General features: G+C 51.5%; 1 protein-coding gene across 6 annotated transcripts in view; it reads left to right on the top strand.

Moving 5' to 3' along the window:
* Window positions 1–1,388: 1,388 nt before the first annotated feature.
* DAPK2 (death associated protein kinase 2) overlaps window positions 1,389–17,515 on the top strand; it is a 114,641-nt gene continuing 98,514 nt past the window's right edge. Inside the window, exons 1-2 of one of the 6 annotated variants that reach the window (XM_053927923.2) lie at window positions 1,389–1,481; window positions 13,825–13,928. In XM_053927923.2, the coding sequence (XP_053783898.1) occupies window positions 13,852–13,928 (77 nt within the window). In that variant the 5' untranslated portion in view covers window positions 1,389–1,481; window positions 13,825–13,851. Of the gene's footprint in view, window positions 1,482–7,828; window positions 8,087–12,942; window positions 13,005–13,545; window positions 13,605–13,824; window positions 13,929–17,515 lie in introns of those variants that run through there. The other 5 variants (XM_024568323.4, XM_045201713.2, XM_045201715.3 and 2 more) reach the window with 5 other exon arrangements.

The raw sequence follows: 17,515 nt of genomic DNA, 5'->3' as shown, positions 1-17,515 counted from the left end.
CGCAGTGTGTCTACCTACGCCGCCATCTTGGTTCCGCCTCCGTTAGCCTTTTTCTTAATGATTTGTGGGTGCCATTTACATATTAGAGAGTAGCTCTTTGTTATGTGTGTTGCAAGTTTTTTTCCAGTTTGTCACTTGTTTTTGACTTCTTTTATTGCTGTGAAGATTTTCTTTATTTTTACATGATTGAATGTATCCTTAATTTTATGTATCCTGTATTTTTTGGTCATAATTAGAAAGGTCTTTTCTCCAAGATTATAAAGCATGTTTCCTGCCTTTAACTTTTTTGATTTAACATTTTAACATTTCAATCTTTGAGCCATGTGGAATTTGTACTGGTGTATAATGAGGAATGAAGCCAACTCAAATTTTATCCAGATGGCTAATTATTAGCCAATAATGTCCCTTTTCACATTTTTATCCAGTCTAGGATCTAGTCACTCCTCACACATCGTCCCGAGTTTTTATTTCTCTTCAGTGCCCTTTAATCTAGAACAGTCATGGTTTTCTTTCATGACAGGTTTTTGGAGCACCGGTTAGCTGCTTTACAGAATGTCTCTTGGTTTGGGTCTGTCTGACATTTCCTCATGATGAGACTCAGCTTCTCTGTTTTTGGCAGACTGCTGTGCCGATGTTGTATCTTAGCGCAACACGTCAGCAGGCATGTGTCAGTTTGTCCCATAATTATTGACGTATTTTGTGATGTAGAATTCCCTTTAGAAACAAATGTACATTGGTTTGCAAACTCCCTGCCCCCCGCCCCAGTAAGTCCATTTTGGTGATAAAAAAAATACAATGTTATTTTGATAAAAATGAAAATTAGAAAAAAGAAAACAGGTGGGATCAGATTGATAGGGGAAAAAAGCAGATAAAATCATAGCTCAACGTAGAGCAGATCATTATGATATGTAAATTTATTCACAGTGCAAAGTTGAGCTCTAGTGTATTGTGATGAACATTTCCTTATACACCTTTTTGGGTTTTTTTCCTGGGATTAAAATCACTTTGTCATTCATTTGTTTAATTTTTCTATGTAGTTATAATAAAGCCTTTCGCAAACTTTCGAAGAGCACCCCTCAGTGGGTTAAAACACATTGCCAGATGTATCGATTTCTCTTTTTTCTCCGAGACAGCGCCCCTGGAGCCCTCTGTCCCCTACAGATCCTCCTGCTCCAATCTGGACCGGCTGCGGCCCAAGACTGCTGTGCGCTGCCATCCCAGTGCTGCGCCTCGCCGTCGTCCGGAGCTCCTGGGCTTCCACCCACCTCTCTCGTGTGTTAGGCACTCTTTGACAAAGTGAAAAACTCTGGGTGTGAAAGATTTTCTTTTTTTAAATCCTCACTTGAGGACATTTTTTCATTGCTTTTTAGAGAGAAAAGGAGGGAGAGAGGAAGGGAGAGAAAAAAACATCCATGTGAGAGAGAAGCATCAATTGGTTGCCTTCCATGTGCACCCAGACCAGGGACCAACCCACGACCTAGGTATGTACCTTGACAGGGATTGAACCCACAACTCTTTGGTTATGGGATGGCACTCCAACCAACTGAGCCACCCTGGCCAGGGCAGAAAGAAGGTGTCTTTGTTTGATTCCTGACCCTTCAGCATTGAGCACGTTCCTGGCTCTCCATATATGAGTCAGGTTTTTGCCACTCAGCACAAGGCTAGAGGGACGCAGGCTCACTGGGAGGCTGGAATATCAGGAACCAAAGAAGCTCGAACAATCTGCCCAGAATGCCTCCACTGTGGACAGGTCGGCTTTACTCACTTGGCATTCACATGTTGGACAGAAGTACCTAACTGGCCAAGCCAATAGTCTCACTGATACTGAGGTTGGGGGAAAGAGGATTTTCTCTCTTCAATTTTCATGGTGGGAGATGGTTTATCATATCCACTTATACCCTAATACTGCCCCATAGTTGTTTTCTCTCAAATAGGAAGGGGACCTTGGAAGCCGGACAGCCAAAACAAATGTGCATGTCCACTATACTCTTGAGTCCCAGTTTTTCCATCTATATATAAAAATAATAATTATATAAAGGTATTCAACTTGGGGATTAGATGACACAATAGGAAACCATTTAGTACAGTCTGGTTCACGAGAGATTCTCTGTAAATGTTGGTTTGATGTGAGTAGAAGAATGAATATATTTTATGTGGATGGAATGATAGAAGTCAAGATGGAGAGGCCAGAAAACCTGAAAGGAATGAGCTGAGGGAGCCTGGGGTTCCTTAGCCTGGATAGCAGGTTTGGAGGGGAAGGAGTAGGGCCCCGTCCTGTTTGGGGCAGAGGTTGCTATAGACAGCTGAACTTGGCCTTCTGTGCCTTTGTTTTCCTGGATGTAGCTGCTTATAACTGAGTCAGGGCATGATCTTAGCTGAAATGCAGTCAGCACTCAGAGCAGTGACCCGAATGGGCAGGCCAGCTACACAGAGGTCATGGGTCAGCCGGGGTGTGGAAGGATCCTCCTGCAGAGTGACCAGGTCTGGCCCTGAACTCTCTGTTCAGAGGAAGATGAGGAAGAAATGCTGTCCTCCCATCCTTCCCTTATGGATCCACCAAAGGCCTCTGATGGTCCAACCACTTTATCAGCAAAGTGTGGAGACGGATGACAGGAGTCACTCAAAGGGCCCATTAACAAACACAGGAAGGTAAAGTCAGCGTGAGCTCAGCAGAAATGATTGTGACATCTAAGAAGAGTTCTCTCTTCAGAGGATCCTCCCTGCCCTAGTCCCCAGTCACTCAGGGACCAACCGTCCGCCCTCCCCAAGGGGGCTTCCTTGGGGCTCCCTTGGGGTTCTGCCCAGTTTCTGGCCTGGCTCCAGAACATGGGGTTCTAGGCATATGTCCCCACAATATCTCCTCTGCTTGGCTTTGAGCTCCCAAAGGGCAGGGCTGGTGCCTCACTTCCCTCAGGGCCTGGCCCAGGATGAGTGCCAGGAAATGTCTGAAAAATGAATGATGTTGGAATTGAGCTGAGCCTTAGGTAAATGAAGGACAAAGGAAGAGAGTATTTCAGAGACAGTGGCAGAACAAATGGCTGGAGAGGAACGGCATAAGTGACAGGCTGTCTTGAGAGAGGGAAACATCTGTTTTGGAAGAGAAACGGACGTTCATGCCAGTGCTTTCTCAATTATTTTGTCTGGCTCTCGCTGTAGCCCTGAGGGAGTTGTGATTATTCCCATTTTACAGATGAGGCCACTGAGGCTCAGAGTGGGGAAGTGACTTGCCTAGAAAATGGCTGAAAACAATATAAATAGGCCTTATCCGATTCCTGAGCCTAGAGAAGTAGGTGGGTGGAATCTGTAGCCCTAAAAGTGGGCATAGATTGGGGGCCTTGGCCAAGCACCCGGTGCCTGTGTACCAACCTTTGCCTCAAACAGAAGGTGATAGTGTATGGCTGGGTCCTGATCCCACAGGGTGACCCCTGTGCTGGCTCAGGTGGGGGTCGAGGCAGCAAATGGCAGGTGGTTTCATAGCCCCAGCCTTTTGTACACACAGCTGCTCCCAGCTATGGTCACTCCCTCCCTCCCCCAGCCTCGTACTCTCCTGGCCCTCGTCTTTCAAGTTTGAATCAAGCCTCTCCTCCCGCTCAAGCCCCTCATGTGCTTGCGGAGTGACACTTCAGGGCATTGAGTTTGCACCACCCCCAGTTGGTGCCCTTGGCTGTTTGTAGAGTGAATGAATGTGCACATGTGTCCAAGAATCCCCGTTCTCCAGGGCTTCTGGGGAAAGGCAAGGCCTCCCATGCCCCGGCCCCTTTCTGTCTTTTCTCCTCCTCTTCCCTGTCCCACCCTTGTGGTGGGGTCCAGGCCATGCTGCACCCAACAGGGCTAGAGGTTGAAGCAGCAGCCTCTGGCAGCAGAAGCAAGCCGGCCCCCTGAGGGGGGGAAGCAGGAAGGGCTGCCAGGTTCACTCCTCATCCCTGACCCTGCATGGCTGGGTGTGGGAGAGAAGAGGGCACAGAACAGGGTGGACAGGGCTGGGAAGGGCTGAGAAGCCCAGCTACTAGGCTACCTTTGGGAGGAGGAGGCTTCCTGCCTGCCTTCCACGAGGAGGGTGAGCCAACTGGGGGTGGGGGAACCACCTGCGCCCTCTCCGGGCCTGCCCTGATGGCCTAAGACAGAAGCCAGCACTGGACCCATTGTCAAGGAGTCTTCCAGACTTTATTTGACACTTGCTAAGAACCTACTCTGGTTCTTGCTGAGGTTGGGTGGGGTGTAAAAATGGGTGAGATCCATTTCCTCCTCCAGAGGAGCTCACAGCAGACATTTAAGGAAGAGCAAGCCTAGCAAATACTCATCGAGTGCTTCTTCCAGACACTGATCGAGTCCTTCACATATACCCATCACTAAGTGGATGTTCACAACAACCTGTTAGAAAAATGCCATTCTTAGCTCCATTTGGCCAATGGAGACAATGAGGCGCACAGAGATCCTGAAGCTTGCCCTAGATCACGCAGTAATTTGTGTGCTGGGATCCACGCGCAGGCACCTGGCATCGGCGTTCCTGCACTTGGCCCTTGCACTGTGTATCGTCTAGGCCATCCCCAGTGCCAGCGGCCCCCTTGACACAAGCAGCACCTTCCTCCTGACCCTGCCTCCTTGTCAGCAGGTTGCTGGGCCCTGTAAACTTGCCAGGCTCCAAAGTATGCTTTAGGATGTCACCACCTTCATTGAATTTCACTGTCTGCCCCGGTTACATCTTTCCTTGTGGGTTTGCCCTCTCATCCTATGGGAGCTTCAAGCTCCTGTGAGTCTCCTATTTCTCAGTTTCTTGGAGTGTCTTGCAAAAGCAGGTGCTCAGATGTGTTTGCAGTTTGGCAAGTCAATGGAGGAGGATGCCTTCATTTCCCCAGGCCTCTGTAATGTGAATGAAGTGGTCCTCAACCTGTACCTTGGAATCACCTGGGGAGTTTTACTCACTGATGCCCAGACCCTCCTGGCTGAGGTTTTGATGTAACTGGTGTGGGGTGTGGTCTGAGTCTGGGCCTTTTTCACTCCCAGGACAATTCCGATGGGCAGCCAATAACTCCTGTGTTAACACTTTTACAATACTTGGAAGTTTCACTTGAGGTCAGGCAGTGGGGTGTGGGGAGCAGAAAGAGCTTGGGCTTTGGACCTGGGCAGACAAGATTCAAATCACAGCTCAGACATTTATTTATAGGTTGGGTGAACTTGGGTAAGCCAACTTCCCAAAGCCTCAGTTACCTCATCTGTAAAAAGGGGCAATAACACCCATCTTTAGGTAAAGCCCCTAGCACAGGGAAGGCGTATGCTAGAAGACACTTAACATGTGGCAGCTATTAAAACTAATGATACAACTATTAAAACTAATCCCACACGTGATTACTTGGGGGACAACAGAAAACAAGGTAGTTGTGGGTCCTAAACTTGTGGCATTTACGTTCTAGTAACTCAATCTAACAGGCTTCATTAGTTTGGGACATCAAGCACTGTATGGGTGCAAAGATGTCCTTGCCCTTGAGGAAAAGTGGACACTAATCATAACTAACATGGAGGAAGGGGAATGCCTATTAGGTGCAAAGAATGGTAGGCTTCAGGGGAGAAAGCCATCTAGAGGGCATATCAGAGTTTCCATGGAATATGTGATCCCTGAGAAGGCCCTTGAAGGGTGGACAGGATTTTGTAGGATGGGGTGAGGAGGGTGATGGTAGAATAGCTTAAACAGAGGCTTGGAGGCAGATACAGCCAATGATCCAACCTGGCAACAGAGCTAAATGTGCAAGCACAACAGGGCAGAAGGTGTGTGCATAGTGGGGAGGTGCGGACTGGAGCCTTCACTGCCAGGGGGAGGCATTCGGACTCTGTTTGGTCAGCTGAGGGAACCACACAGGAACTAGAACATGTTGCGTAATTCTTAGCTCTTAATACCTGGACCTTCTCCTGGCTTCCTTCTGCAGTAGGTGTCCTTGTTGCCACCACCCTTGGAGCCTCCCCTTCTCTACCCACTGCTACCTTGGCCCCATGTTCAGTGCTCAGGGGCCTGTTGCTGCTCTCAGGTGAGGGTCTGATAAACTCCCTTGCCTTTAAGCATAAAATGTGTTTCCAGATGGTACGTCCCTAGGCAATTGCATTTGACAGGTTCAGTGGAAAGAGCACCAAACTGAGATTCTTGAGGAGGCCTGGTTCTAGTCCTAGCTCTGCCTCTCACCGGCTGGATGACCTTGACAAGTGGCTTCTCTTCTCTGAGCCTCAGTTTCCACATTTGAAAAACAAGCAGGCTGGATGGGATGATTGACAATGGCCCTTCCAGTTGCAATGTTTTCTGACTAATTTGCCAACTGTCAAATCCAAACATGTCTGTTTTGTCTCATGCAGCAGTGGGGGATGCTGTTGCTGCACATTGGGTATTGAGCACGGGGCTCAGCGGGGAGTGGATAGAGAGGCTACGTGTAGGTGCTACATCAGTGTCAGCTGAGCCCAGCCTTGGATTCACCATGGCTCAGGCGCTAGCTATGTGCATGAAGAAGCCTTCAGAATATTCCATCCTTTGACCATTCAAGTGTCGGTTGAAGCCCCAGATACTGTGGATCAGAGTGCTGTCCACTGTCTGAAGTCCTGACCCTCAGAATTTGTGAGCCTAGCAAGATTGTCGTTTCAGCCTCGAAGGTGGGGGTGGTTTGTTATGCATTCATAGATAACTGGAAACCAGCGGCGGTTTTGAGGGTGGGTAGAGGATGAAGTGTCTCCCTATGCTGGTGAAGCCTCAGTGGATGTCCTCCTCTCCCAGCTGACTTTGCAAGCAGCCACCTCTGGTCTTAGATAATTACTCTGGGTAGCGTGGCTCTTGGCAGAGGAAGCTCAGAGCCTGCACTGTCCTGAGATATTGTAAAGTTTATAAACAAGGAAGCGCTGGAATCTTTCTCCAGGCTGTCCCAGACTCTGAGGTGTTGGTCAGCTGGGAGGCGGGGCTCGTCTGTACTTATCAGTGTGGGAAAGGCTAAAGGGCACACTCTGGTAGAGGTCCTCTAGCGCATCTATCTCATTTAAGCCCCACATAGCTCCTTTAGGCGCTGTAAGAAGGGATGTTTCCCCTACGTTACTGATGAAGGAAAAGCTCAGGCGCTATGCTGAAGACTACACGGGGGAAACGGCCGCGCTGGGCTTCAACCGCAGCCGCAGGACTCTACAGCTGTCCTGAGAAGCCCCGTGGGTGGCTTAGGGATGGGCGCTCTGAGAACGGACCTCCATTTCCTTTAGCTAATCTTTTGGCTTGAAGTAAGACCACTGAACTTGGCTGATGTTCTGTTTCTCCTTCCTTCTCCACCCTCCTCATTCCTTTATTCCTCCAGCAATTTTGAGGTGAGGAAGAGAGGAGGAATCCACTCCCAAGTCCTCTGCTGGGAAGTCTTGATGGCGTTACAGGCTTCACTCACTAACTATTCCAGCGCTCTGGGCACGGATGGCAAGCCAGGCCAGGCTGCTCCCAAGCTGGGGAGTGGTGGAGAGGCGGGGAGTGTCCTTCCCCATCGCAGCCCCCACCGCGCTGTGAAACGTGGGGGATGAGGTTCCCACAATGTGTGTGGTGTCAGGAAGCATGTAGGGTGGCAGGGAGGAAGCAGCCTATTCCCTAGTGGGACTTCCTCTCTCACGGTGTGTGTGTGTTTGCTGGGGGGGGGGGGGGGGGACAAAGAAATCCATTTTCTGAGCCATTGTGCCAGGCTATGTCACACGAATCAACTCATTTAAATCGATTTACAGACAAGGCTTGGAGCGGTAAGCTGACTTGCCCAAGGCCGCAAAGCACGTGAGCGGCAGAGCTGGTAAGGGCGCCTAGAGGGTTTCACCAGAGCTCTGGAGGTGACCCGCCGGACCGCGCAGCGAGGCCCTGGGCCCTCACCCCGGGGCTGTCCCGAGGGGTTCCCAGCAGGGGGCGCCCTGAGCCCCATCCCGGGCTGCTGGGCGCACCTCCAACCCGAGCCTGGGACGGGGCTGGGCGCTCCGCCCCTGGGCTCCTGAACTGCTGGGAGGGCGGGCCGGAGGGCGCCCGGGAGAGAGCGGAGTCGACAGCTGAGCGCCGCGCACTCCACTGCGCCAGTGTGCCGCCGCGGCACAGCCTTCTGCCGTGAGTAGTGCGCGTGTGCCCCGACTGGCAGGACGGGGCGTGCCGTCCGACTGCAGTGGTGCCCTGGGGCTGGGGCTGGCGGGAGCAAATTGCTCCGGGGCGCACTCTCGTGTTCTCCAAGCCCGTGGCCCGCTCCGGTCCCTGCCGCCGCCCGCGGGTATGGCCAGCAGTGGCCCTGGGCGCTGTGGCCTCACTGGAACGCCCGGACCTGCCCACTGCACACCCAGGGCGCGCTTGGAAGCCTGGCAGTTTGACCCGAGGGACGGGGGCGGTGGGCAGAGGCGTGGCACCCGGGGAGGAGATGGCAGACAGACTTCTTTCCATCAAGTTAGGGCCCCTAGACGGGGTAGAGCACCCACAGTTCTGGGAGAAGAGGGGCCAGGTATTCTCAGCATCGGCCGCCTCTCACGACTCCTCCCTCCTTGCTCCAGGAGGTGATGCGAGGAGGCTGCTCTGCACGCAGCTTCCTATGTGGCAGAATGAAGCCACGAGCCCTGTCATCAGGATTCCGGCTGGGGGCAGAGCTGGGCCGGGGACGGGGGCAGCCAGCAGGTCTGTGCAGGCTGTGCACCCATAGAAGGGTGTTGTCAACAGTTGCCCCTGACTCCTGGCCGGGAGGCATTGTGGACGTCTCAGGGCATGAGTGCGCCTGGCCATCCCTCACCGGAACTCTGCAAGGTGGAAATTAGTATTTTCACTTTAGGAGGAGGGAATGAGGCCCAGAGAGGTGAGGTTGCAGGCCACACAGGTAGTGGTAGATTAGGGGTGCACACTGGAAGAGGGGATGCCAGAGCTGGCTGCCTACGGGGCAGGTGCGAAGACCCGTGTGGGCATGTGGCTTGCGCACAGTCTCTGGTACCTTGTACCCTAGGATCCAGTGGAGGCCGCCGGGGGCTGCTGCTGCGGTTTCTGACACTCGTTTTCTATTAGCCTCCGTGTGAGGTATTCCTGGGAGAATCCTGGTGACTGAGGGGTGCCCTTGCCCTGGCCCTTTCACAAATACTGTCAGAGTCCTGTTCTTCCCAAACCACCCATCTCTCAGGAAGTGTTTTTAGCACTAAGGTGGCCCCGGTGATAACCCAACAGCTTTGGGAGAGGTTTGGGCAAGGGGCACAAGCAGGCGAGGCTGTGGGGGGTGTGCTGCTCTGGGGCAAGTTTCCCACCGGCAAAGTGAGACCTGGACTGACCCTGACCACCTCCCTAGTCGTTAGATGTGGGGGTGAACAAACAGGGCTGCTCAGTGGAGCTGGACCTTCACCAGAAAGATGGAGTTTTCTCATGTCAGCCTGGCAAGTGGCTCATCTTCTCTGAGCCCCGGCGTCCTCCTCAGAGACTGGGTTGGGTCAAAGAGTCGGGTGCCTGGAAGGGTGCTACAGTGCCAAAGCCCCCTCCCTTCTGTTGTCAGCCTCCTCAGAGCCTGAGTGTGATGGGTCCTGAGGTGGGAGGAAGATGGGCGGTGTAAGGGGATGATCACGCCCCCCCCTTGCAGTGTCCCATTTCGCTGACTTGCACGGGGGGGGGGGGGGGGGAGTGGGAGGAGTGAGTATCTCCAAGTTCAGCAGAGTGAGCTGGGGCCAGTGGGGAAGTGGGCTTAGTAGGGTTGAGAGGGTCTCTTGTGGGATGATCCTCCAGCTCTGGAGGCCTCCTCCTAGGCTGTCCCTTCAGAGGCCACTGACTTTCTCAACCCTGGTGCCACCATCAGAGGTATTGTCAACAGAAGCCCAGGAAGAGCAGCTGGAGTGGGCCAGCGGTGTGACTTTTAGTACATCCCTTCCGCTGTCTGAACCTCAATTTCCTCCTCTTGTAGAACAAGTGGGTTAGACTAGACAGCAGTGGTTTCCACTGCCACCCCCGTGAATTCCTACACAGAAACCCGACATGTAATATGGCTAAAGTGGAACTGCTCTGGCTCCCCTTCCTCACACTGGTGGCTCCTGAAGCAGGGTCTGAAAATCCCCAGATGATCTTTGAGGCCCTTTTCTGCGAGGGTCTAGGAAATCTGTACTAACCCTCAGAACTGTTGCCTAGCGTTGGGGTCAGAGGCAGGAATGTGAATTCTAGAGGCTGCATGAAGAGAAATGTGGGCATGAAGAAGGGCCTCATCCTTGGAATGTCTGGAGCTGATGGCCTGCGCCTCTGGCCGAGAGCTGCTGCTGTGTCCCTCCCCTCTGCCATGTGGTTTTGTCTTCTCAGAGCCAGAAAAACGCCTGTGCCTCCGGGTCCTAACTGGTGACTATTACTTCACCTCAGAGTTTCTCCCCTTTCTTTTCATGTTTCTAAACTGGTAGCATGCCAGTCGTCTTGGGGAGAGATGTAAGGCAAGGGCTTCAAGTTGTAATCAGCTGTCTTTACCTGATGAGGTGTGGTGATTTCTGGAGTGCCTGCTGTCTGCCAGCTCCCACGAGGGGACAGAGGTGAGAACGTTGCAGCCCCTGCCCTCATGGGTCTGCAAGACAATAGGCAGGAGTAAGGAACTCACAGTTCTGGGACCATCCAAGCACTATTTAAAACATTTTACATATGTTACCCCATTTGTCCTATAAGGTGGATATTGGACTCATTTTTTATTAGGTAAAACTGCATATGAAATAAGTATATATCCCATCTACCCAAGCAACCAATACCCAGATCAAGAAACAGCAATGCCAGCACCCAGAAACCCCTGCGTGTTTCCTTCTAGGCAAATCCCTCACCCAGGGGCAACCACCGACTTCGGCACCATAGAGCAGCTTTGCTTACGTGAAGCCTTTTGAGTCTGGCTCCTTTCATTCCACATTATGTTTGTGAGTTACACCCATGTAGTAGCAGATAGCAGTAGTTCCTTCTCATTGTTGTGTAACAAGTCCATGGTATGGGTATACCTCTATTTATCTATTCTTCTATTGCTGCCCATTTGGTTGTTTCCAGTTTTTAGTTATTATTGATGGTGCTGCTGTGAGCATTCCAGCGTGGATCATTTAGAAAACATCTGCCTGCATTTCTCTTTGGTATGTCCATTGAAACTGCCCAACAGTTCTCCAAAGTAGCCCAGTGTTTTAAGAGTCCTAGTTGCTCCACATACTCAGCAACACTAGATGTGGTCTAGACTCATTTTCCACATAAGTAATTTGAGGCTCAGCAAAGCTGTCCTGTGCTAAGTGTGTGCTAGTAAGTGGCAGAGCTGGGATTTGAACCCAGGCCCGTGTGACTATGGAATCTGTGCTCCATCCCTCTGGGTTAGACATAGACATAGATTATGATGAGCCAGAACGTGATAAGCTCTCACCCTAAAAATGTATGAAGAGCTCTCTCTGGGAATTCAAAAAGGAGGAGAATTTTCATCTGTTTTGGCAAGAAAAAGGGTCATAGAGCCTCACAGGTATGGTAGCATTTGTGCCACGAGGAGGGCTCTCCGGGAGGGCTCCCCCTGGAAGGGGACCAGGCTGAGCTGAGGCATGGCAGGGGTGAACGTTCTGGGAGAATGGGAAGGTCTTCTTTGACTCTAATATAGGGTGTGTGGGGCGCAGTGACTAAGGTCGGGAACGTGAGTTGGGGCCAAACTGGGGGGCCTAGTTTGCCCCTGGGGACTCCCCTGCCCTCACCCCAGCCAGCCAGGATGTGGAGCCCAAGGATGGGGCTTGTCCCTTTGCTGGGGAGCTGGGGCTGCTTCAAATCCAGCTCAACCCCTGATAGCTAATGGCCCCGGCCTCCAGCCAATGGCAGCTATTAGCTGCTGTTGGAGCCACTCTCAGGGTATCTGACAACAGAATTTTTTGGAGTTTTCTGCTCCCATCTAGCTGTGTGAAATTAGTAGCCTTACTAATTTGTAACTCCCCACCCCCACCCCAAGGACCTGACCCAAATAGTCTATTTGGAAGGATTTTTTCAGCACAAAGAAGATGGTGGGTAGCAGTCCTGCCACCCTGTGGGCTCGTCTCAGATTTGCCAGGACAGAGGCCAGGGGTGAGCATGGGTTGAGCCTCTGATTCTGGTCAAGCCAGATTTGCCAGGAGGACCTTCAGACCTTTCCTCAGAAAGGAAGGGAATCAGTTGACTGAATGGCTGTGGGAAACAGAAACACAAACAGTAGCTGGGATGAGTCAAACGATAATAGGATAATAGTAACAATCACCCTTTTTTCTGCCCAGCGGTTTATGCCCTCATCATGATGTGTGAAGTAGGTGATATTGATGTTGTTGCCCCACCCCTGCATACAGGTGTGGGGAACTGAGACTCAGAGAGGGGCCAACCTGCTGTGAGTCACATGGCCAATACACGACCAGCCTAGCCCAGAACTGGGGCTCCCAGAACCTGCTCTTTGCAGTATCCCGTCCTCACTGGGCCCTGGCCCCAGGGCAGAGCACAGGGTGTAGACCAAGCAGGGAGGAGGATGTGATGGACCGTGAGTGCCACAGGCAGGGGGTCAGCAGGTGACCCTCAGAGTAAGGCCTGGGTGCCTGGCCAGCTCGGTCTGGAGGTCTTCAGGGATGTGTGTGCCTTTGTGGAAGGGAGGGAGGTGGGTGGCATCTTGGTAACAGAGCTCTAGTTTTCTGTCTAGGGGACAGAAATGGGGGAAAGAGGGTGAAATGTACACACCGCCTGAGAGTTAGAACAGCTCCAGCCGCTTGGTGTGGATGAGACACGCCCTTGTGTAATGGTGCCTCCACCCAGACTGATGAAAACAGTCTTTGGGACCTGGGTGTGGCTGGTGTCTGATTGACAGGCAGGAGAAGAGCTGCCAATGCTTAGCCAAAATGAGCTCTGAGAGGCCTGTGATAATGACTCTGGAAAGACACATCCACAGGCAGCTGGTGTTATCTTTGTGACTTGCAGGCTGTGACCTGAGCCTTGCCCTGGGCCCTGCCCTTGGGGTGCTGTTGAGGGTGGCATGCGGCTGTTCCAGGAATGGGAGAGCTCCTTGGGGAAGGGGGATTCCAGGGTGAGATGCAAACAGTCTCTTCTGATGGAGAAGTGAGCACCCCTCATGGCCCGGGCTCTCCGTCAGGTGCCCTGGGCAGGCAGAGTTAGCTCTGTTTTACAGATGAGAAACTGAAGCTCCTCTGACCAGAGATGAGGCCACAGAGCCTGCTGCGGGCAAAGCTGAAACTAGAACTTCAGGCTCCTGCCTCCCGATGCCTGTTGTAATTAATTGGTCACACCACTCCCGCCCATCTTTCCCTTGGGGTGATGAGTGAGAGACTTTACAAATCAGTTCAGACCCGAGTTCGGGTGGCGCAGCCCCCAAGGGAGCTGAGGTCATGAAAATCCCTTACCTTTAGACTGCATTTTCCAATTTACAAAATGATTTCATGATTTGTCATCAGTTTTTACAGTATTAGCCCCTTTTACAGACTGGGGAGCTAAGTCTCCTGCTTTTTAAATGACTTGCCCAAGTAAAACTGGGACTTGAACCTGGATATTCTGACTCAAAAATGAGTGCTCTTTCTCCTGCATTGTGATTGCCTCTTCCCTCAGTTGACCTGAACTTCCTGAGAGCAAGTCGCTGAAGTCGGTTGGCATGGCTGTTCCTCTGAACTTGGTGAGAGCAGATCCAAATAAGTGAGGAGGGCTCTTTTCTGTCTCCTTCCTGTAAATCAAATCAGCCATACAGTGTCGGTCCCAGGAAAGGCTTGAGCAGGCCAGTTCTTGAGGAATGAGGGCTGTGGATTATTATTCAGTTATTAGCTCTCTTGCAGCTGATTACTTTTAGGCTCAGACTCTTAGGCTTGTGTCAATTTACATATCTCTCCTGATCTTAGTTACAGGGCTGTGTGCACCAGGCCTCAATGAGGAGCCCAAACATGGAGACCTTCAAGCAGCAGAAGGTGGAGGACTTTTACGACATCGGAGAGGAACTGGGGAGGTAAGAGGCTGTGAGCGGCAAAGGGGATGCGAGATGGAGCCAGGGAGGTGCTTCTCTTGGTGCACTCGTCAGTTGATCTTGCCACAGGATTCGTGGGAAGCTTTGAAAACAATCCTGAGGTTTATTTACTTAACTTTTATTGAATGTATTGGGGTGACATTGGTTAACAAAACTATACAGGTTTCAAGTGTGCAATTCTATAATACATCATCCGTAATTGTGTGTTCACCATTCAAAGTCAAGTCTCCTTCCATCACCATTTATCCCCCTTTACCCTCTTCTACCTCCTCCCCGCACCCACCTTTTCCTCTCGTAATTAACATTGCTGTCCGTGTCTATGAGTTTTTTGTTTTTTTGTCTTTGCTTAATCCCTTCACCTTTGTCACCCAGCCCCCACTGCCCTCCCCTCTAACAGCTGTTGGTAATCCTGAGGTTTATTCATCTTTATGGGCGGCTCTGCAAATAGTCATCTCTCTGAAAATAACACCACCAGCAGAAAGGGCTAGAATCGTTGAGTTCTGTGTTTTCATTACATTCTGTCTAAGAGTTATGGCGAATCTGATTCTTGGTTTATCTGTTACTGTTCTCCTAAAGCCTTCCCCAGGCTTTGCTTTGAGACCTGACCTGTTGATTTTCTTCTCCAAGTTCCACTTGGCCTTCCCCACAGCTCCCAGGATTTTGTTTCACAAGCTCAGAGCCTGTATGGGAGGTGAAGTAATCCTCCTGAAAGTGGATTTGCATTGAGTAACAAGCCACACGAGCGAGCGAGAGTGATCGAATGAGCTAGTCACGACGGTTCCTAGGATCTGAGTTAACAGGAGGCCCTTCCTCTTCGTAGAGCTCCTGGGGCAGGACCAATTCTTTACTTTCTCTAATTTTAAAAGACAAAACAGACAGAGCTTCCAAGCCACAGCCAGACTCTGAGAGGAATGGGAGGCACTGGTGCTTCAAGTTCAGGCAGTGCTTATCCTGGGTGACTGGATGGCTGGGTGTTGGGGGGAGCAAATGATATGCAGAGACCCCAGAGGAGGGTGACTGTCCTGCCTTATGTTGGACACTGGGCTGACTTAGGCCATCCAGGGCCCAGTGAAAGTGGGGAGGAAGACAGAGGGCTGAAAACGGGGGTGGGGGGTGGGAGGGTGGTCACTTGGAGTCTGCCTCTGAAAGGGAGGCCAGGTTCTTTTTGCCTCAGGTGCTTTTTCTGACCTTGGTGACACCAGGGAGAAAGTGATATCCTCAGCAGCAGACGCTGCTAGGGGTGTTTGCTTTGGTGGCCTCACCTTGGTCACACCCTATGTGTAGGGCTCAGTGCTAAGTGCCGCGGGTACAAAGATGAGGAGGACACAGGCCGTCTCTACCTTCCTGGGGCTCCAGCTGGCGGTGTGGGCAGCCACTCACACAACAGGGATGGGACTGGTGCTGGAACCGGGGACTGAGCAGTTCAGGTGGGAGACTCCGAAGAAGGAAATACAAGCAGTTTCCTGGAGGAATTCAGCTATTAATCCTTCCTACTCCTGCCTGTAACAGGGTGTGAAGCCCCATGTGTCTCACAGGCTGGGGAGCCTTAAAGGACCCCACCTACTTTTCTAAAGTGCTATCAGAGAAGGAGGGGGTCAGGGACAGGAGAGGCCTTTGGAATGGCTTAACATGCTAGGACTTGTCTAGAGGTCAGATGAGCTGGAAAGCCATTAGGGGTCCTTACTCACAGGCCCTTCCTCTGATAGTTGAAGAAACTGAGGCTCAGAGAGGGGAAGGTCTTGTCTGGGGCCATAAACAGGCTGGAAGTAGAGCTGCCTCCAGGTGATGGCTCAGCTTCGGAAGGGACCTACCTTTCTCTCCTCCCCTTCTTTTCTTCACCTAACATTCTATTGTGCACCAGCCACTGCCCAAGAAGTGGTAAGTGCACAGGAATATTCTCATCCTCTTGAAGCTTATGCTCCATTGGTAGAGAAAGGCACTAAACCAGTGAGCAGGAATGGGAGCAGGCAAGGATGCATCACTGTAGCATGTGTTCAGGGCTGTGAATGGAGACAGCAGGGTGCTAAGAGAGAATAGGGGCTGTAGGTTAGACTGGGTGGTCAGGGAAGGCTGTTCTGAGGAAGAGACTCTGAGTTTGAGAACTGAGGGGTTAACATGCAGGTAGGGCCCATAGACATAGGCCCAGAGATGGGGAAGGGCCTGGGGTCTGAGCTGCCGGCAGGAGGCTAGTGTGGCCTCTGAACAGGAGCTGTGGACAAGCCATGCTGGATGAGGCTGGAGACATTGGTGGGGCTAGATGCAGCCGGCTAGCTCCCTGCCAGCATGGAATGGTGGAGAGGTTTGGCCTTAGGGGCCCCACAGACTGGGACTGGCGTCCCCTTCCTAGCTGTGCAACCATAGGACAACTTAACCGCTCTAGGTCTCAGTTTTCTTACACGCATCATGGGAATAATAACAGTACCTACCTCACAGTTGTGGGGATTAAATGAGATGCTGAGTCCGTGGTACTCTTCACAGAGCCGGGCACAGGGTAAGTGTTCAGTGAACAAGAGCTGCTGGCCTTGGAAGTGAAGTTGGACATCAAGGTCCTGCCTCCCCCAGGTAGAGCCCCTAGGAAAGAGGTGTGGGACTCTGTGGGCAGGACAGCCTGGGAAGGAGGCCGTCGTTCTTATTTTGGACAGAGCTGTGCTTGATGCTCCCTCAGTTATCAGTGAGTACCCTAGCCTCCACTCAGGGCGGTCTTGTTGATTTTAGCTCCTCATTAAGTCCTTACTATGCAAAATTGAACATGAGTGACAGTCCTTTTTCATTTTTACCTGCGCTGATGGATGAAGCTCACAAACGTAATGTTGAGTGAAGGAAGTCAGACTCAGAGAGTCCCTGCTGTGTAATTCCATTTGCGTAAAGTCTGAAACAGGTAAAATGAATCAGATACGCTGGAAGCCAGAATACTGGTTATTTGACAGACCAGAGACTGGGAGGGGACACAGGGGAACTCCTAGGGCATAGGTGTTTTTCTCTTTCTTCACATGATACCTGTTTCACCACTGTGTTCATTTCATGAAAATACATCAAGCTGTACATGTCCATTTTCCTGTAGCTAAAACCATGTATTAACAAGCAAAGATCTTTAACTCCACTTCCTGCCCTGGTCTGGTCCCAGAAGCACATGTTTTTGATTCCTTTGGAGGCCTCATCTGTCCTTGTCCTATAAGTAAGAACTTCTGAGAAAAGCTGCAAACCCCAGCTTTGGATGGGGACAGCGTGCCCTGGCTGGAGAGTCCTGAACTGGGCTGGAACCACACCTGGGCCTGCACATCTCACCTGATTTCTGGCGCCCGGAGCTGAGTGCAGGCACTTGGCTGCTCTCACATTTTTGGCAGCAGCCTGCCTGGGATGCTGGAGCAGTTGGAGAAAGGCTGGCCCACAGATTCTGGCCTCTCCTGGACTTGGGAGCCACCCAAGGGCAGAGCAGGGGAATATTAGAGTGGAGCTCATAGAGAAAAGCCCATTCAACCTCTTGTTTTATAGACAAAGCTAGGATCAGAGAGAGGAAGTGGCTTGTCCAAGGTCACCTGGTGAACCAGTGATAGACCAGGGTGGGGACA

The sequence above is a fragment of the Desmodus rotundus genome, chromosome 7 (assembly GCF_022682495.2).
Source record: "Desmodus rotundus isolate HL8 chromosome 7, HLdesRot8A.1, whole genome shotgun sequence".
Lineage (NCBI taxonomy): Eukaryota > Metazoa > Chordata > Mammalia > Chiroptera > Phyllostomidae > Desmodus > Desmodus rotundus.
This window is presented reverse-complemented; position numbering and strand designations above follow the sequence as displayed.